This window comes from Centrocercus urophasianus, unplaced genomic scaffold, assembly GCF_019232065.1.
Source record: "Centrocercus urophasianus isolate 14NV4802_14NV808 unplaced genomic scaffold, USGS_Curo_1.0 seq_11, whole genome shotgun sequence".
NCBI lineage: Eukaryota > Metazoa > Chordata > Aves > Galliformes > Phasianidae > Centrocercus > Centrocercus urophasianus.
In genome coordinates this window covers 11,829,096-11,848,984 of record NW_024884253.1, presented here as the reverse complement: position 1 = coordinate 11,848,984, position 19,889 = coordinate 11,829,096, and the positions used below count along the sequence as shown (strand labels likewise).

Sequence of the window (19,889 nt, the reverse complement as noted above, 5' to 3'; positions counted from 1 at the left end):
TGAAATGTCAGAATGGCAATGACTGTGTCCTTGTTTTGCAGTACTGATTGCAGGTATCACACCAGCTAGGGCTGGCACGGAAACAAACTAAGACGTGTGAAGAAGCAATGCTGTGTCTGCTACTCACATGTTGTGATTTCTGTGATGAGCTCTGCAGAATTGTGACAGCCCTGCACGATGCTCCTTGTCCACAGTGAGAGGTCTCTGCTCGTCTCTGTCCTGAACAGATGTGTTTCGATCCCTTGCCTCGTACCGGTACGGGTTGCGAAGGACAAATCCACCCCAGACTGTGGTGAGCCTTTTCCTGGACCAGAATGCACCAACCTGAAATTGGATTGGGATATACATTGGTGACTTTAACACAGTGTTATAAGCACTGAGCTGCTTCCACAGAGGCCTTGGGACCATCACTACAGAGCACTGTAATTAAATCACTCCCCAAGTAAAACTATTTTGTCCATCCCTAAATGCATGTTGTTGGGAGTATGTGAACTCACATCTCTAAACATAAACCTGAAGTGACAGTTAATACTCAGAGGGTGAAGGTCCACAGAAGAGGGTACCGAGGCAACCAGCCAGGCAGGTGATGGTGGGGATGCTGCAGAGGTCCAGGACTTCCTCACCAACTGCCCACAACACTCCTCTGGATAAGCAAGTGAGAGAAATCACCTTCTGGTTGTGGTCATGGGTTTGGTGACAGATGGAAATGTTCACTCAGCCGCAGCAGTTGGATACTGTCAAGCTGCTCTTGCCATAAAACTTAAACATATGCAGACAAACTCTACAATAAATGGAAAAGTAATGATTCCCATGAAGGCTGAAGTTCTGTAAAATATGCAGATGCCATGTGCTGCCTTGTGTATACTTCTCCCATAAGGTACCTGTAAAATGCAAAACGCTGCAGCTATTTGTAACCCCAAACTTCTGTTGCATTTTGCTGCAATTAAAATTTCTTTGCCTGGCACCAGCTGTTCTTCTCCCATGATTTTGGAAGGTTGGTCCATCACAGCAAACACTGACTGCACAAAATGTTTTTGGGAGAGAAAATCAACACTTCATAATATTTCATTCCTATTAAAAACTATCCTTGCTTTTTGTCCTGCAGAAGCATGGGACTGTGAATACAGAATCCAGAGAACTGTAGCACTGATTCAGCTGAGAGTAATGAACTGGAGAAGCTTGCCACACTGTGAGCTCCAGGCACCAGCCCTCAGAAGAGCCACAAAATGGGACTTGGGAAATTCTTCTGAAAACTTAATTTCTACCCATGCTTGCTTTTCTGTAGTCAAACAATATATTTGTATGAGACTATAAAATACATACATAACACGGCAGTAGAACATATGCTGAAGCATGGAACATTAGGCTTTATGCATTATGTGCTGAATACTGTTTGCCCTCAAATTATTGTTTTACATCTGGAAGGTTAGCTGGCATCATAAAGTAGCTGTTTCAATAGGAAAAAGAAAGGCAAAAAGGAAAGAAGAAGAACAACCTTCATTTTTTCAGTTGCTGGAATACTAACCATAAGACATTTGAACGTTTCCCAGATTCCCTGGCAATCCATACCCGGGATCTGCATTGTGCCCAGCAGGCATCCCCTTTCAGGTTTGCTCACACTCAGGAGTCAGAGAATTTCTGTGCATTCTGAGCCTCCTCCTCCATCACCCACCACCAGGAGGGCCGGGAGGCAAGTCGCAGTTTGTTGTTAGAGATAAAGCTCCTTTGTACAGGCTTCAAGAGCTGTGCTAAAAATTATTCTCTACTTTAGGTACCGACTGCGTCACAGATGGTTCAAAGGTTTTATTTCCTTTCAAAAACACCCCAAATTCCCAGATCTTCATGCATTATCCATTGCACTCAGACTTTTCAGCATATGAATAGAATGGAGACGTACTTCACAAATCAAAGTATGTTGGCCACATCTGACATCTGAGAGCCATTCTCTCGCAGCCTTCTCACTCACATTATACCAAACTGCACAAACAGGCAGGGGAACATTTGCTGGTATTTCTGCAGCACCACCAGCATGGATGTACTCAGCTCCACGCAGGTATTCCCGAGCGCTCCCACCCAGAGCCGCAGGGCTGCCAGAGGGCACAGGAGGTTGCTCGTGGTGCGAGCTGCTCACGCAGCATGCAGCAAAACTCAGCTCTCTGCCCGCTCCAGGGAGCCAGCGTGGCACCTGCTGATGTTCTCTAATTGTTCCCTTGTCTCTCTGGGCTCTGAGGACCTTTTTGGCATTACTCTTTGCAGGTGTGCCGTAGCGAGGTGTGTGCAGTACAGCACGACGTGCTGGGGGAGACTCTCTGAGACCTACAGTGCACTGCAAGGCTATGAGAATTTCAAACATTTGCTGCAACACAGCGAAATCCAGCGGCCTCTTCAAAAGGACACTGAAACCAGGACTGACATTCACAGCAAGTGTTCAGCTGCTCGCTGGAGACTGATCTCAGGAGGCTATGCTACAAGTTCATACACACCACTATAATCTGACCTTTCTTAGGTTGAAACCACTCCTTAACCCTTAACTTACTATTTGAAACCCGCTCTGGGCAGCTGTCCCCTTTGCAAACCTCTGCACATGCAGCAGTGCTTCTTTCGGTGCAGCTCAGGATACGTTTGGCTTTCTGGGCTGTGAGGACATGCTGTGGCTCATGTCCAGCTTCCCATCCAATACTCTCAGATCCTTCTCAGCAGTAACAATGTTTGTAATGACGGGATGTTTATGTAAAAAGTTGGATTTACGTAGGTAAGTCACCCAGACTGTCCTGTGCGCATAATCACCACATATTTGCAATTTATACTGGCATCAAGCATCAAACTGCTCTAATATTTTCTGGTTACAGAACTCAGCTTTGCACAATGGTTACTTGAGATATTTGATCTCTGATCAGAGTGCAGCATGTGCTTATTTTTCTTATCTGATATGATACATAATGCAATTTGATTGCAGACATTTAAGATGGAAGGGCTTAAGCCCCCATTCCCATGCTGTAGGGAGGCACTGTTATTCCTTCTTCAGGCATAGGGAAACATGGAAACAGATTATGACTAAAAGGTCCTTGGAGTCAGGGCTATGAGCCAGCTGCTGTGCCTCCTGGTGCAGAGACTTAGAGGAACAATTTACATCTCCTCATCTCAGTTTTATTTGAGCTATTTTTTATATTCCACACAAAGCTGCCTAGAAAATATTTTTAGATCTTAATAGCATCCGTAGGTTGAAGGCAAACTTATCAACAAACAGAAAGGGCACGTTGAAATTCTGCTTATTGAAATACTATAAGAAGACTGTAATCCTTCTACCATTTCTCAATTTTCTCTCCTCATTATGTCTTGGGTAGATTAAGCATGACTCTGTGCAGTATCTGGCACTGAAGTTTTCCAGTTTCAGCAGCTTTTCAAATACGCATTAGCTAAGCAAAAATGTTTTCCCAAGGACTCATAAAAATCTGAAAGATGGGAGCAGCCACGATTACAACATGTGGTCTGCAAACTTTCCAGGTGAAAAGTTCTCAATTGCACTGATCGATGCACAGAGGGGATGAAAAAACATGTCAAAAAGAGGGTAATCATCAGCATGAACAGAGCAGTCAGTACTGACAGCAAACCATGTATATTTTCTTGGTATAAGTACCTGGTGTGACAGCACATAAAATCAGAATCCTGCAGGGTTTTAATCAAAAGCATCCACAACAGTAGGTACAATGATTTAGGGAAACTATCATCAGTTATTGCAGACCTTGAGGATTTAAGTATTCATCTGTATTTATCAGATTGTGGCTCAGTTCTAGATGTCGTCTTTGGTATTTCTGTTACCTTTTCTACCTGTTTGCTAAATCACAGACAGGGGGCTGGATGTTGTGTGTGTGTCAACACACTCCTGGCACTGCCATCCATCCTTTCCAGCCCCAGTGCTGAGGACTGTACTTTTTTTCTAGACAGTCTAACCCAGTGCTTCACCTGCATACTGAATTTTTGCAGAACCTGCTGTGCCTTAAATACAGCCCATCCTGTTGTGTCCACCACAGATCCAGAAAACATGCTGCCTTGGCCTCTGTGTTCCACCTGTAAATACTTGAAAACTACTGGAATGTTAAGAAAGTTTTCTTAAGTATTCCCTGTATCCAAGGGAGACCCTCAGCACAAGAAGGACATGGAGCTGCTGGAGAAAGTCCAGAGGAGGGCCATGGAGATGATCAGAGTGCTGGAGAACCTCTCCTTATAGAGACAGGCTGCAGAAGCTGGGCTTGTTCAGCCTGGAGATGAGAAGTCTCTGTGGAGACTTCATTGCAGCCTTTTAATACTTGAAAAGTACTTATAAGAAAGATGGAAAAAGAGGGGAGACTTAGATTAGACATAACAAAGAAATTCTTTACTATGAAAGCAGTGAGGCGCGGGAACAGGCTGCCCAGAGAAGCTGTGGATGTCCAATCCCTGGAGATGCCCAAGATGAGATTGGATGAAGATGCACAGGATGATGTGTGGGCAGGTAGGGGAAGGGTGAACTGACTGGTAACCTCAGGCCAATTCGGGGCTGATTAAGAGAACAAACTGGCAAAGCAAGGCACAGGTGTTTCCTAGCAGTGACAAAGCAGTAGGACAGGTATACACGTGCAGAGCTCATTACACTGAAATTTTAAAGGGTTATAATGAGACTTGGGCAGCTCCACAGGTGTGTGGAGGTCAGAAGGCCATGGAGTTGTAGTCATAATCTCCTGAGAGCAAAGAACACTTTGCTCCTGGCAGGGGGATGATCCACCAGAGTAAACTGACTTTGCTGAATTGCCTTTTATTGCAAGCTACAATTTAGAAATTAGTGATTGCCCCACACCTGAGACACGCTAAAGGACATACACAGGCTGTTATCAGCAGCCACCTGGGTCCAGCCAAAAGGAGGAGCTGGAGTTCAGGACATGGCAATCATGGTGTCCCTGCACTGTGCTGACCACAGGTAGGATCTTCTGCCACTTGAATGAAGAGGACTCAGATCTGCTGGCAGATGACACCCTGAAGCAATAGGGAGGAGCTGCACTATGTTCTGCTGGTGGTTTCCCATGAAAAGCAGCAAAGCTTGTTTGGGGACAGAAGGAATGCGGTCAGATAACTTACACTCTTTAAAACAGGATGGGGAACTCATAAAGAAACAGGTTCAGCTCAACATCCCCCATCCTCTGTGTGGCCCACAGTGAGCAGCAACAATGTACTACTGAAGCATCACTCCCAGGGAATTCCTGGTGTTTCTTCCCCTCATGCAAGATTCATGATCCACATTATGATTCTCCAGCAGTTCGAAAAAAGAGCAGAGAAGTATGCAGAAATATTCCTATTTACAAACTCAGTTCCATCCACCTCTCACTGATCATGTCCAGAACTCCCTTCCTGCTGGGCCAAACACACGCTGGCAAGGCAGGATGTTGCAACAGGAGGAGCAATAAATTACTGCTGGCATTGGCACATTCTCACAGAGGTGTAATTACCATGTGGTAACACAACACCACGTGCCATTCAACATCACATCAAAGTCCAGTGACACACCCAGACACAACCTCCTGCTCCAACACCTTACCTAGTTTTCAGTGTCAATTGGAACTGACAGATTTCACTGGAATTGTCAACATTCAGTGCCACCAGGCACAGCAGGCTGCAAACTGCAAAGCATCGGCCTCTCACCTCATTTTAAGGTAAAAGAGGGTACAGCACAACTTGGCTTCCTGTAAGTTTGAAAGTGCCATCATGGGTAGCTTGATCAGGACAAAACAATCATTAATTTACCAAATGCAACTTCAAAAAAGAAATTACAATGGTTCAATAGTAAAGTCTCAGCTCATTTAGGGAGGGAATGAAGAGACTGAGAACAAAAATGAACTAATGAGAGAGCAGTAAAAGACCCACTGCTTTTGGCAATGTGCTATCAGCTCTTCTGAAAGAAAACTCATTGAAAATGGTATAATAGTGGCCTGCAGCAAAGCCAAAACAATGCAGTAGCAGCTCTTTCTCAAGCCCTTTGACCACGCTGGCAGAGAAATGTGATTAAGATTCACATCAAGAAGCACAGACAGTTTCCACCGTATAAAGACAACCATGGGAAAACTCCATCTGAATTAGTGTTGATGGATAGATTCGAAATATTGGAGATGGTTATTTCCAACCTCAAAGAATGTGTCTTTCAAGGTCACCATTTTAAACTAAAAAAGCCAAGACTTCCTAGGGCTAGAACACATACTGAAACTATATCATACATGCAAGACCCCAGAAGCCCCAGATTATGGACGCAGTACTTCCACATCATCATGTCCAACCCAAGGCAACAATTTCCCATTTGTCAGTCTGGAGAAGTAGCTGGAAATGTGAATGCTTCTGCAGATTCCTCAGGTCTGAATGCTGAGATAGGAATCTCAGGAGATCAAACTCTCAACTATTTCAGCACTTCCAACCTGGGCCAAACTACTGCATTCATTACCAGTGCGATTCTAGCAATCAGCTTTGGCCAGAGCTTGAAGTGGAGGAGAAGCGAGGAGGAACAGTTAGGCTGAACACATTCTCCCATTCAAGAAGAATCTCATTTCCAAGCTATGGCATTTTAGATGTGATCTATAGATGTACGTACAATCGCTGTACCTGATCTTGGCTGATCAACCATTCCCAATACTTTTGTAGCAGTAATCAAAAAGAACAGGTACCTGGTGGCTAAGAGGGGGTAGGTGTGCAGAGGGCTGAACCAAGCCTCTTTCATGCGTGGCATGCTCTCATATATTAAGAGGTCCTTCTCTGTCAAGACCACTAACACTGGCTTCCAGTGCTTCTCGTTGTCTCCCGGCACCTGAAAAAAAGGAACATTTCAATGAAATGAGACAAAACTACCATGGTGCAAAGCCTGACAACATGAACATCTTGAGCCCTGGACAAGACAGTGAGTTTTTCTTCTTCGGCACTTTGACATCTCCAACATGAACTCACAGCCAGATGCAGCAGAAATGGGAGTAAAGCACAACGAAATCTGCTGTTCTCGTTGACAACACCATTCCAAACCTCCCTGCAGCCTTCACACCATAAAGGCAGTAATAGAAGAACACTGAGACTGGCTGTTGTTTAGCTGTGGTATGCACAAAAGGACCTTAAATGTATGTTTACAAGGAGCACCATTCATGTGCAGCTGCCAATGAGTGCTAGACACTACTGATGTTGTTTCTGGGCTCAAAACTACTAAAAACTACATCATCATTATTATTTAACAATGTCAGGTAGTAAAAAAATACTGTTTTGGGAGCAGATGGGTTTGCTTCTTTCCTCTGCAGTTCACTTTTTCATTACTTTCACTCCCCATAGTTTTACAGATGTCAGTTTATAGCATAGGGTTGATCTGAAGCATTGACTCAGAGATGGATTTGCATCCACATTTCAAACCCATTTGTAGACAGTGTCAAGTAATTGGGACATCAAAGCCCTTTACCAGCTGCAGAATCCAGATGTGGAATTCTGTTTTGCAGCTCAGGCATGTTGTTGTCCACATGGCCACACATGGCCACATGGCTATGAGGATTCTTGTTTTTACTTAGTTTGATCTGGTGTCTTAAAATAGATGGGAACACAAAAGGGTCTTGACTTTCACAAATGAATCACTTTTCTTTTAGTTCACATGCAAGAAAAGACATCACATTACACAGAAACAAGCTCACAGTCTAAAACCCACAATCTAAAACCCAAATACCTTGGCTGTGTATTAAAGAAAATTAAACAAATTGTGAGATTCTCCAGAGAATCTGGTTGTCCTCCGTTAAAACTTTGTCCAGCAAAGAGAAGCAGCTGTCTAACGTGTTTTATTCGTCATGCCAACCTATTTGGCACACATTTGTGTCACTGGGCACATCATTTGCTAGAGAAAAAAAAATCATCTTTTTTACATAAGAGAGAAATCAAAGATTGGCCAGGCTGGAAATGACACACCAGGAATGGTGATACAGATCCACAAGTACCATGTGCTTTAAGTGATAGCCTCAGAATGAGAAGCACATTTGAAACATTCTTATTTTGCATAAAGACAGATTCCAATGCATTTCTGATCTTTTAGAGGATCTCAAGCCAGCTGTAGGAAAGCTTCACACAAGAAAACCAACATCTAAGTCAGATATTAAGCTTAAGCCAAAGATTCTTGGCTTACATCATTTTAAAAATTAAACTAAGAGTAAGAGGACAGAGTATGGGGCATTACTTTTTTTTTTTTTCTTTGTCTTTAATTCTGTGACCACAAACAACCTGCTTGCAGCTTTCCTACAGAACTATCCCACCTGTGCAGTATTTTCAAACACAAGTTCTGTGATTAAGTGGCTGGTCAGCCAACTGAGAGTCTAGAATGCTTGGGAAACACTGGTCCCAGTAAAGCAACCACAAGAAAGGGAATACAACTCATTTTGCCAGCTGTTCACACAACTGCTTTAAATATTTGGAGCCAGATATTCTAGCTGAGAAACGAGTGGATGCTGCATTTACAACCTGCACAGTGAAACCCACAGCTTGGCTTTTGTCCTTCTCAAAGACATGGTGACTATGGAGAAGTTCCTCTGCCTTAAGGAATTGATGGCTTTTGCTCAGCTCTGCCTGAAGTGATCTGATCCAACCTCTCCTTGTAGGATGCATCTCTTATTTATAAAGCATACAACAGGAATGTCTGAATGGCTTGGTTTGGAAGGGACCTTAAAGCTCATCCAGCTCCAACCCTCTGCTGCCATCCACCAGCTCAGGCTGCCCAGGGCCCCATCCAACCTGGCCCTGAACATCTTCAGGGATGGGGCACCTCAGCTTCTTTGGGCAGCTGTGCCAGTGCTTCACCATCCTCTGAGCAAAGAATTTCCTCCTAATACCCAGTCTAAATCTCCACTCTTTTAATTTAAAACCATTTTCTTTGTCCTATCACTATCTGCCCATGTAAAAGGTTTGTCTCCTTCCTTATAAGCCCCCTTCAAGTACTAGAAGGCTGCCATGAGGTCTCCCAGGAGCATTCTTTTCTCCAAGCTGAACAAGACTCAACTCCTTCAACCTTCCCTTGCAGGAGAGGTGCCCCAGCCCTCTGAACACCTTCACAGCCCTCCAAAGGGAACAACCATCAGGGAAGAGAGGGGAACAATGTTTGCCCACGTCCTTCAAGAAGCACTACCCAGGAGAAGAGCCCTGTGATGCACACAGTTTTAAACACATTTTTATAAGCTATAGACTATAGCTGTCTCATTCGTAAGGAACGCTGGTGTAAGCAATACTGCTGCCTGAAGCCGTACCTGAAGAAGGGTTTGTGCATCTGAAAGCGTGTCTCTTTTTTCCAAGTGTAACAGCTGATCTAATACAAGATATTGCCTTTTCCTAAAACCTTGAATTGCATTACTGTTCACTGATTTCAGACAGGTTTGCATCAGGGTCTAACAGCTGATGCCGTGTTGTTTCTCAGGCAGTGGGCACTTCTGTAAGGTGTCAAAAAGAACATTTTGTCCTGCAGATGGTAACAGCAAATTTTACAAAGAAAAAACAAAGTCTGCAAATACAGCATTAGCCTACAGGTCACATTCAGAACAAATCAGCACGGGAAATTAATCCAGATCAAGCAACAGGGTCATACCAACCATGAGTAAAACAAGAAATTTCAAACCAAGAGGAGAAAGCGTGCTGCTTATTGACAGCTAAGAGAAAGATCTGTTCCAACAATAAAGATATAAAATCTGAAATATAACATGAAATGGTTCTCTAAGAGTATATTTAAGTATCACTTGAGAAACATTTTAGAGGCACCCTTTTAGATGATATTTAGGGCTGGCAAAACTTGGCAGAATTCTGTCACTTGTAGTAAAATTCTTAGAATCACAGAACCACAGAATATCGTAAGTTGGAATTTCATAAGGACCACTGAGTACTAATCCTGGCTCCACAAAGAATGGCCCAAAAATCAGACCCTATGTCTGAAAACATTGTACAGAACTCCAGAGCTCTCTAAACTCCAGCAGCTCAGGGCTGAGCCCACTGCCCTGGGCAGCCCATTCCAAGCCCATCTCCCTCTGGTGCAGACCCTTTTCCTAACCTCCATCTGACCCTCCTCTGACACAGCTTCCTTGGGCCTTGTTGCTGCCCTTTCACTCTCTGGAGGAGCTGCAGGCCACCATGCAGACTCCTCTCAGCCTCCTCTTCTCAGGGTGGAACAAACCAAGTGATTTTATCCACTCTTCATATGCCTTCCCCTCTAGACCCCCTGCCATCTTTGCAGCCCTTCTTTTATGTTCTTTTCTGTACTGCAGTCCATATGAGGCTGCACAAGTGTAGTGTAGAATGGGACAATCTCTTCCCCTGACCAGCTAACAGCACTGGGCCCAACGCATCCCAACTCCCAATTGCACGTGTGTGATTCCAAGCACATTTATCTGTGTTGCAGGCCAACAGAAGGATCATCTGCCCTAAGAAATATTTCAAACTCAAAACTTTTCCACAGTCAGAATGTTAGAATGTCAGAATGTTCCAATCCTGATGGGCAAGAGGGAAAAAAAATAAATAATAAAATCAGTACTCCTCAGATCTGCCACAACAAAATGCTTCAACACATTTTTCACTGGTCTTCTGGACACTGTTATGGTAGCAACAGGGACCAGCGCCCCTCTCCGTGGCCAGTTCAGCTCAGCTCAGCTGAGCCTGGTATCATACCAGAGGAGATCCACCTTCATTTAGGTTGGATATTAGGAGGAAGTTTTTCACACAGAGGGTGGTGACGCACTGGAACAGGTTGCCCAAGGAGGCTGTGGATGCCCCATCCCTGGAGGCATTCAAGGCCAGGCTGGATGTGGCTCTGGGCAGCCTGGTCTGTGGTTAGTGACCCTGCACACAGCAGGGGAGTTGAAACTAGATGGCCATTGTGGTTCCTTTCCAACCCAGGCCATTCTGTGATTCTATGATTCTATGATTATTTGATTCTATGATTCTATGATTAGCTATGATATGCCGCAGGCTTGCAGTACAACGTCAGTGTAAATGATCTGTTTCCAACAGGCAGCTCACTGGAGATATGTCCTTTTAGAAAAAGTTCGGACCTTGGCATTTTCATCTACCAGGTCTCCCTTTTGTAAGGATTTCCTTTGAATTTCAGTTTCTCATCTTCTTCAGGCTGTCAGGAATGGATGAAAGAATACCTTTAATCTGTGAGTCTTGCAGAAAATCACATTAGAGGCCTTAGTCTTTTCTGGGAAGCTGTTTTACATTTTCATTAACTCAAAAGGGACGTTTCAATCACATTCTTTGTTTAATAAACAAATTATGTACTGCCAGCAGACTCCATTGCAGCAGGTACTCAGAGAACTGCAAGGTAACAAGTTCACACTTAGTGTTTTAATGTCCTTTCCCCTCTCCTGTTATCCCTCAAATCCAGAAGTTAAAATACCCCTGCACACACTGCATGGGAAAAGCAATCCAGAAAGAATTTTCTGAAACATTTTTCTTGCCATTTTCCAGTCTTCCTTCACTTAAAATCTCTCAGTGCTGTCAAAAGTCAGCTTTGACACAGGCTAGGATATGTTCTGCTACGTATTTCTTGTAGTTTCATTTTCTTTTGATGAAGGACTATGTCCATGATCAAAATAAATTCGATTCTCTTACAGAAACCTACTTGTCAGTTCCTGAAAATAACAGCTGGGACTGCAAAGTATTTTTCCAAGATGAATAGCAGCAAGGCAAAAATATAACATGCCAACAGCAGCATATGCAACAATGCTTATACTTCTGCAAGCTCATTTGATGGCAGGCGATTTTCAATGCAAGAGTGGGCGTGACAGCCATAGGCAGGGGATATCAACACCTCCCACACCACACGCGCAGTTAAGATACGTACTTAGTAGTTTTAAACAGGAAATCATAGAGCCACAGAATCATATAATCATAGAATGCCTTGGTTTGGAAGAGACTTCAAGGATCATTAAGTTCCAACCTCCCTGCTACAAGCAAGGTTGCCAGCCTCTAGATCAAGTACTAGATTAGACTGCCCAGGGCCCCATCCTACCTCACCTTAAATACCTACAGGGACAGGGCATCCACAACCTCTCTGGACAACCTGTTATAGCACCTCACCACTTTCTCAATAAAAAAATTCCCTGACATCTAACCTAAACCTCCCCTCCTTTAGTTTAAAACTACTTCCCTTCTTCCTATCACTATCTACCTTTGTAAAAAGTTGATTCCCTTCCTGTTTATATAAACTCCATTTAAATATTGGCAGTCCCCAAGGAAGTCTCCCTGCAGCCTTCTCTTTTCTACGCTAAACAAGCCCAGTTCTTTCAGTCTCTCTGCATAAGAGAGGAGCTCCAGCCCTTGGATCATCTTTGTGGACCTCCTCTGGACCCCCTCCAAAAGCTCCCACATCTTTCTTTATGCAGTACTCCAGCTGGGGCCTCACAAGGACAGAGTAGAGAGGGACAATCACCTCCACCACCCAACACCATTTGTTACCAGCCTCCACCTGGACACAAAGCCATTGACCACAACCTTCTGACTACAACCTTTGAACTACCTTTTAACCACTGAATAGTCCACTCATTAAATCTCTTATCTCTCCAATTTAGAGATAAAGATGTGGTGGGGGACCATGTCAAAGTCCTTGCAGAAATCCAGGTGGATGACATCAGCTGCCTTCCCTTTTCCCACTGATGCCTTCACTCCAACACAGAAGACCACCAGATTGGTCAGACATGACATTCCCTTGGTGAAGCCACGCTGGCTGTCCCCAATCACCCACTCATCCCTCACGTGCATTAACATATCTTCCAGGAGGATCTGATCTTTCCAGGCACAGGAGTGAGACTCACTGGTCCGTAGTTCCCTGGGTCCTCTTTCCTCCCTTTCTTGTAAATGATGTTTTCCTTTTTCCAGTCCCCAGGGACTTCACCTGAAAGCCAGAACTTTTCAAATATGATGGATAGTGGCTTGGTAACCACATTATCCAGCTCTGTGGGTTACATGCTCCATGGACTTGTACACATTAACTCTCATGAGGTGGTCTTGGGTTTGTTCCGCCCTTATACTGGCAGGGAGTTTGCTCCCCTAGTTCCTACCTAGAGGTTCAGGTTCAGGATGTGAACATCCTGGAAATAGTATGAGTGTTGTTTTTTCAAAAAAAAGAAACAAGGAAGAAAGCTAATGAAAATATGACTGGTTTTGTTTTTTTCTCTCTCTGACCTCAGTGGCTACTTACACATGTGTTTCTCTGTTATCAGATTTGGATTACAGTTACTGCATACAAAGAAAATCCCACAAAGGGCATAACATTGCATCTTTTAAGCACTAGGCAGCTACTGGGTGATGTACATGTTTGGCTCTGATGCTGTGTGAACAGACAGAGCAGCAGGAGGACCACACTGATCCCAACCCTCTCCCCAGTGTGACCTGGAATACATCTTTAACTACAGCTACGGGCACTGATGAAAATGAAAACGGTACCCATTCATGAGGCAGATTTATTTAAGATTGAACTTCTTCTAGATGTCCTTTAAAATGACAAGACACATGCCAGCTTTAGTCAAAACTAACACAGTCAACCACAAGAGCACAATGATAGCTACAAGCCCATGTTCCAACTGTAGACTAAATTTGATTTCCAAACATTTCTAGCTTGTATCTAGAATCATAGAATGGTTTGGGTTGGAAGAGACCTCAAAGCCCATCCAATTCCAACTCATCAGATCAGACCAGATCATGCCCAGGGTCCCATCCAACCTGGCCTTAAATGCCTCCAGGGATGGGGCATCCACAGCTGTTCTGGATAGTTTGTGTCAGTGTCTCACCATCCTCAGTAAAAGACATCCTCCTCTTTCTTCTCCTGATACATGAATCCAGGGAAACTGGATAAATAAATGCCTAGACATCTAACTGTGGAGGACTCAGAAAGTAAGAAAAAGAAAAGGTAAATTGTGCATCTTAGAAATCTTCACCATGACCTAAGATCACTTCGATGCGCATGAAGTAGAGATCTGAAGGTCCATAAGAACTCTTTTTTAGTGAGATAAAGTCAAGAATACATCCAGGGCAGAGTAACAGGCAGAGTAGATATGGTAAACGGATCATCATTTGTTCAAGACACTGACTCACTTTCATGCCAGATGAAAGAAATTCTTTATGTTTCGAAAAGAATTATTGTGTTTTCTGAGTAAAAGATATTTTCTTCTATAGTGATTTCTTCAGACCAGAATATGGCCGAGAGGAATTCTGAAATTAAGTAGTGGTAATTTACTAGGGCAGTGATGGAAAAGCACTGCAAATACCAAAGCTCCACTCCTGAAAAGACAGGGTTGAACGAAATGACTTCTGAAGAAAAATCTGCGCTTTACCACTTATCTTCCACATTGTATTGTTTTTCAGAAACTGGCTGTGGAGAGTAGGGAAGGGAAAAGGACATTTCATCACCCAAGAGCTGTGGCAAAGAAAACCTGCCTGACCTGTAACATAAAAGTGCAGAAGATAAATGTCAAGCTAGACAGGTTGGAAGGTCAGAACAGGCCCAGATGGCACTGGGAACTGAGGCTAATATAGTAGACAGGCTAGCTATAGTTCAACTAACCCTCAAGGCCTTCAAGAAGGGCAAAAGAACTAACCTTCAAGAAGGGCAAAAACCTGTGCTCGAAGTGGTCATATTTTAAGTACTGTTTATAAACGAGACATAGGGAAACAGAGAAAAAGGCAAGAAAACACCATTAACTCTTGGCTTTTCTTATCAGTTACACTGATTGAAGAAGTGAGTGAAAAGTCTGAAGACTGGGGCACAAACCTGCTATGTTAAAGCTGAAACAAAAGTACAAAAGTGCAGGCAATAACACATACTTACCTTCTTGGCCAGTTAGCACCTAGATTTCAACCAGCCATCTCTCTAATCTCTAATCTAGAATGCTTGTACCACATGTTCAGGAGAAAAGTGAAGATCATGGAGTCATACAATCTTATAATGGCTTAAGCTGGAAGGGACCTTAAAGATCATCTGAGACGTTTGCTATTAGTAAATAACCTGCAGCTCTTGTGTTCTCATGCCTTTTGAGTACACATGGCTTGAATGTGGGACGTCTGGATTCTTCAGGCTGCAAATGATGGTGTCTGTATGCCTGCGTTCAGAAACATCTTTCATGAAAATATCATTGAAAGGTTGATGATAGCTGCCTACAACTATCATGAATATGTGGAATGGACTGTACCTCTAAGACAGCTCAAGTCTGGGCCATATGAACAACTGTGTTGTCTCCAATATAATGGCTGGATCCACAGCACAACAATCCTAGTACTGGAGGAAAAAACACTACTTCTCTTTAAAATGGAGCAGCCTTCTTCCTCCAGACTTGCCATAAAAGTCAGAAGAAAAGATTCTGCATCTTTGTCTCCAGTCCATGGAGTCATTTTGTATATCAGGATCAGCCCCAAGAGAAAGGAATCATACTTGTGAATGGCTTTCAAGTAGAGGCAAGAAAAAAGATGGGGAGATTTGGAGGATCTACCACATCTCCTGTTTAACTGCTCAAGAATGGATACTGTTATTTAGTGCTAGAGAAAAGCAGCTTCCTCCAGGTACAGTCGAGGATACTAAGAGCAAACACGATTACCTGATACAGCAGTTTAACTGTGGACAGATTTCTCTGTTCAAGTCAAGTTGCAGTGTTTTATGAGGTAGTTCATCCTCATCAGTGGGCTATAATGGTAACTGTACAGGTGCAGAATCGATTTAAAGACACCACAGTTTCAACTCACTGTCTTCAAAGATCATTAATTTACAATTGATTCTGCCTTCAGCTGATCAAGTAGGTGCTAGATTAGGATAAAGTAGCAATAATACCCATTATCTCAAAAGATATACTCATTTTACCTTTCAATCCAATAAAAATGCTTAGATTTCTAATGATCTACTCAAGAACACTTGTCAGCAGCAGAGTCAAATGCGAAAGCAGGAAATGGAGTTTTGATTTGAAAGCAGCTTGCATTTTTTAATGATGGTTCAAACATGTAAAATGTCATTTGAAAAGATTACAGTGTCTGTTTGGTGAAGGACAGGTAATCATCTATGCCTACACTAAAACTGTAGTGACAGAAATCTGTCCCAGAAGATGCTTTATGCCATTCTCTATTGTGTTGTTTTTCCTAATATTCAGTCTCAGAAATGATGACCTTTCATGACTGATACCTTTTTCAAGACTGACAGATTCAACTACTTCACTCAAGGGTCATTATAAATCACAAGCGCTGGAAGAAAAAAAAAATAGTAAGCAGTACAGAAAGAACAAGATGTTTCTCTGTCATTGTTACTATGCTGTTTCAAGGACAGTCCAGAATACTGTGTCATTTCAGTCTATTGTGTCATTGATCAATATTCATCAGTAACACTGATGGACTGCATTGCAAGTATTGACCTCAAGCACATGAGTGAATTCACAACACGTCTGGCACAAAAATGCACTATCTTTAAAAAGAGAGAAAATCTATATGCTATAAGCTTCATCAACTGGGATTTTGATTGGAAGTATTATTTCAAAAGAAAAAAAAATAGAATCCTTAATAATTTAGCTCATTTTGAAACAATGTGGAGGCCACAAGTTTCTGGAAAAGTTGGTGAGAATTAGTCATAATTTGGAATCCAAAGCTACTTATTTACATGCCTACATAAAGATCTGTGAACACAAAGCTGATGTATTTGTCTTTTTTTTTAATGAATTATTTATTTACCTGGCTGTCATTTTCAAAGCCATTCAATTATTAGAGTCCATATCCTTTTAGTAAGTGGACAAAAACAGAACTTCTGTATTTGTGCCAGACCTTCACAAACTACTTCACAAACTACCCCCCCCCCGATCCAAGCTGGGCTCCAAAAGACCTCTGCCACCAAGTAAGTTTTCAGCTGGCCCCACCTCGGCAGTTAGTAGGGAGAGCTGGAGACCACCTGTAGGCCCACATAGTGGAACCTGGGCGGCCACTAAAGGTAGGAAACGAAAGTTACATCATTTAATATCAAATTAACCAGGACAACACTGAATTTTAGCTATTCTGTTGCCTTGTATAATAAGTTTTACCATTAGGAACTTGTTACCCATGTTGTGATCCTGGGAATATTGTGAGTGCAGGTATCACTACAGTATTGCAAGACTAATAGAAAACTCTTATTTCAGTATGGTCAGTATCCTACCCTCCCAAAGTAATTTCAGGAGAAGAAATGGCCAAGTGGGAAGAATGCCAGAGAGAAAGTTCAGATCTAGAGGATAACTGCAGTTTGTCACTGAGTCCTGTGATTTACTCAATAGCTGTCATCACCACGTATCTGGTCTGTGAAGAAATGCACACGCATCGCTAATGCTGCAAAAATAAATGCTGCAAAAATAAATGACAACAGCTTTAACGGGAAACCAGTATTACCAACTCTAGTCAGCCAAAGCTCCCATGGGGATACTAAGTGTAGCTTGAAAATCAGTCTGAGGTTTGCTTGGTATTTGAAATACGTTTTTAATTTTTGCTGATCCTTCAAGACTTTTTGTTTTGCTGACATTCCATAGTTTCAAACTTTTCATTGCGGCCAGGAACCTACAATAAAAATGAGAGCTCAGCTTTTATAAAATCTCTCTATTCCAAGTAGATGACCTATCCTTTTAGTAAAGGGATTCAAGGTAGGAGACTTAGAGCCGCAGTCAAGACGTGAGCTGCCATTTTCCAGCCCTCCAATATCCCCTTCCCTGACCTGATACTGCTTATATTAGAAGATCTGACAAAATCACAGCCCTGCGGTTTATGGCAAAAAAAAACTTGTTTAATTAATCTACGATCTGTGACAAAATGCAGCAAATTTGAAGGGCATGTGTTAATAGAGAATATGAATATTCAACAGAGCCATATGAACAAGATAAACATAAAGAACCCTCTACTTGGCAGTTATCTACGCTGAGCTTTAAATTAGCCACACAGGACAAATGGATTTAGTGCTGTGCCATGTTATTTCATCGAGATTACTAAAGGGCAGACAATTAGGGCCATCAATCTACAGACCCAAATCCTACAAATATCAACAAATTACATGCTACAAGCTATGCAATTTTGAAAGCTAATGCTCTTTATCTGCTTTTAATTCATAGTGTTTCGTATTTTTGCTAAAACCTTAGTATGTAATTACTCATGGGACGATTCTATTGAGAACTGAACATTTCTTTAGAACAAATACTTTAGAAGAATAAAGTTAATTTCCAAAGTCAGTATAAACAGACAACACGCTACAGGTCATCTCCTTAGAACTAACTTAATGAAATAAAGCACTTCTTGCAAACTGCATTAGACTTTTATATCTCTTCACAAACATATCACATACCTGAAGAGAAAAACCTCTTTTTGGCACAAGAGATACACAATCTCAAGATCCTACTGATTTCATCAATGGAAGGATGTTTCCTGCTGCAGGCTAATAAATCACCACAGCCAGCAAATGCCAGCCACTTACAGAAAGAACTGGCTGAGGGTAACACAAACTGCGGGGATTTAGTATCACTTCTGCTGCTACAGTGAAGTGCAAAGCCCAAGAGGATGAACAGGGATGAATATTATCAAGTTACTTCTTCTGATTCTGCCCTCAGCATCAGAAATATATTTGCTAGAAAGACATTGAGAAATTTTGTAAAGTTATTCATTCCATCTTTATTCCTACTATGAAGATAAATCTTCATATTTTACTTGAAGCTTCTTTTTCAGTTTGTCTAGTCTTCTTATATATGTTGATACGAAGAGTAACTCAGCTGATAACACCAGTACAGAAGTGTACAAAAGAAAATTGGAAACAACATACTCCAGTGATACTGTCATATGCTAATACCCACAGAACTCCTTTTAAAAGTACAGCAAATTGGATGGCATATCATGCCAGTAGTTTAATATCAAAATTTCTGGGATTTTAAGTGCTGTGCCCTTGTTGGCTTACTTCCTTTAGCCATATGGAAAATAGCCAGGCACAATTAACTATTTGTCAGAAAACAATCTATTAATTAACACCATTCTGTGAGAATGAGTTGAAAATCATATTCTCTGCTTGCCAAAAAGCTTTCATTTCTGCCTGTTTGTGTTCAGAACTAAACATAGCTACAGATACGCTGCTTAACATAACTGACCAGTGGAAAAAAGAACAACTGCTGCCGAGATTTTTCAGAAACAGCAGCCAATGAGATTTTCTAAAGATAGGTAGGGGGGTCAGAAGGACTTCACCTTTTCATCTCGTAAAAATTCTTTACTGACAGATCTTTGATTAAACCGAGCAGAAATAGACTGAGTCCCAGTTAAGACACTCATATTTGTGACTAGGCTTGAAAGAGAAAAGAGAGTGGAGAATAGGCTGCAACATTTTCTAGGCTTAGCCTTAAAAATATAGGACCTGACTTCAATTATATTTATACCCTTTCAATTCTGTTGACGTCAAAGGATTTACTCCTCAATTACATCAGACGGAAATCAGGCTAGCTATTACACATTTTCATGCATATAAGCAGCACCTCTTTAAAAGCATCATTTATTCAGAAGCACATCCTCAGACAACAAGCACCCTCAGACAACTCAGACAAAATCAGAAGGGAAAATCAGCTATAGGGAATTTTAGGGGAGAACAGCAGATCAGTGGAAGAAGGCAAAGAGATCAGAGGTGAACTCCCTTTGCTGTTATCTGCGCATACACACAGCCTTCACTGCTGCTGAACCCTGGGCACTGAACTGATAACCTCTGGGGCTGGCACAGGTTGTGATGGCTATTTGCTCTCCCCGTACAGAAGCAATCTGTGATCTACGTTACCTCTGAGACTGGTTGGTATTCTTGTATTTCACTTTTCCAGCAGAGTAGCCTGCAATGCTTCTGCTGCCAAAACTTTGAACACTGAAGCCCT

At 42.3% G+C, this 19,889-nt stretch overlaps 2 protein-coding genes across 2 annotated transcripts in view; one reads left to right on the top strand and one right to left on the bottom strand.

Moving 5' to 3' along the window:
* The window catches only part of LOC122155220 (MDM2 binding protein), a 31,686-nt gene extending 30,664 nt beyond the window's left edge, over positions 1-1,022 (top strand). The window contains exon 23 of the transcript XR_006167174.1: positions 42-1,022. The gene's annotated coding sequence lies outside the window, so the exon portion shown is untranslated. The remainder of the gene's footprint in view (positions 1-41) is intronic.
* The window catches only part of SNTB1 (syntrophin beta 1), a 105,959-nt gene that overhangs the window by 5,066 nt on the left and 81,004 nt on the right, over positions 1-19,889 (bottom strand). Inside the window, exons 4-5 of the mRNA XM_042809053.1 lie at positions 6,684-6,823; positions 128-324 (exon numbers count right to left, since the gene is read on the bottom strand). Coding sequence (XP_042664987.1) covers positions 128-324; positions 6,684-6,823 — 337 coding nt within the window. The remainder of the gene's footprint in view (positions 1-127; positions 325-6,683; positions 6,824-19,889) is intronic.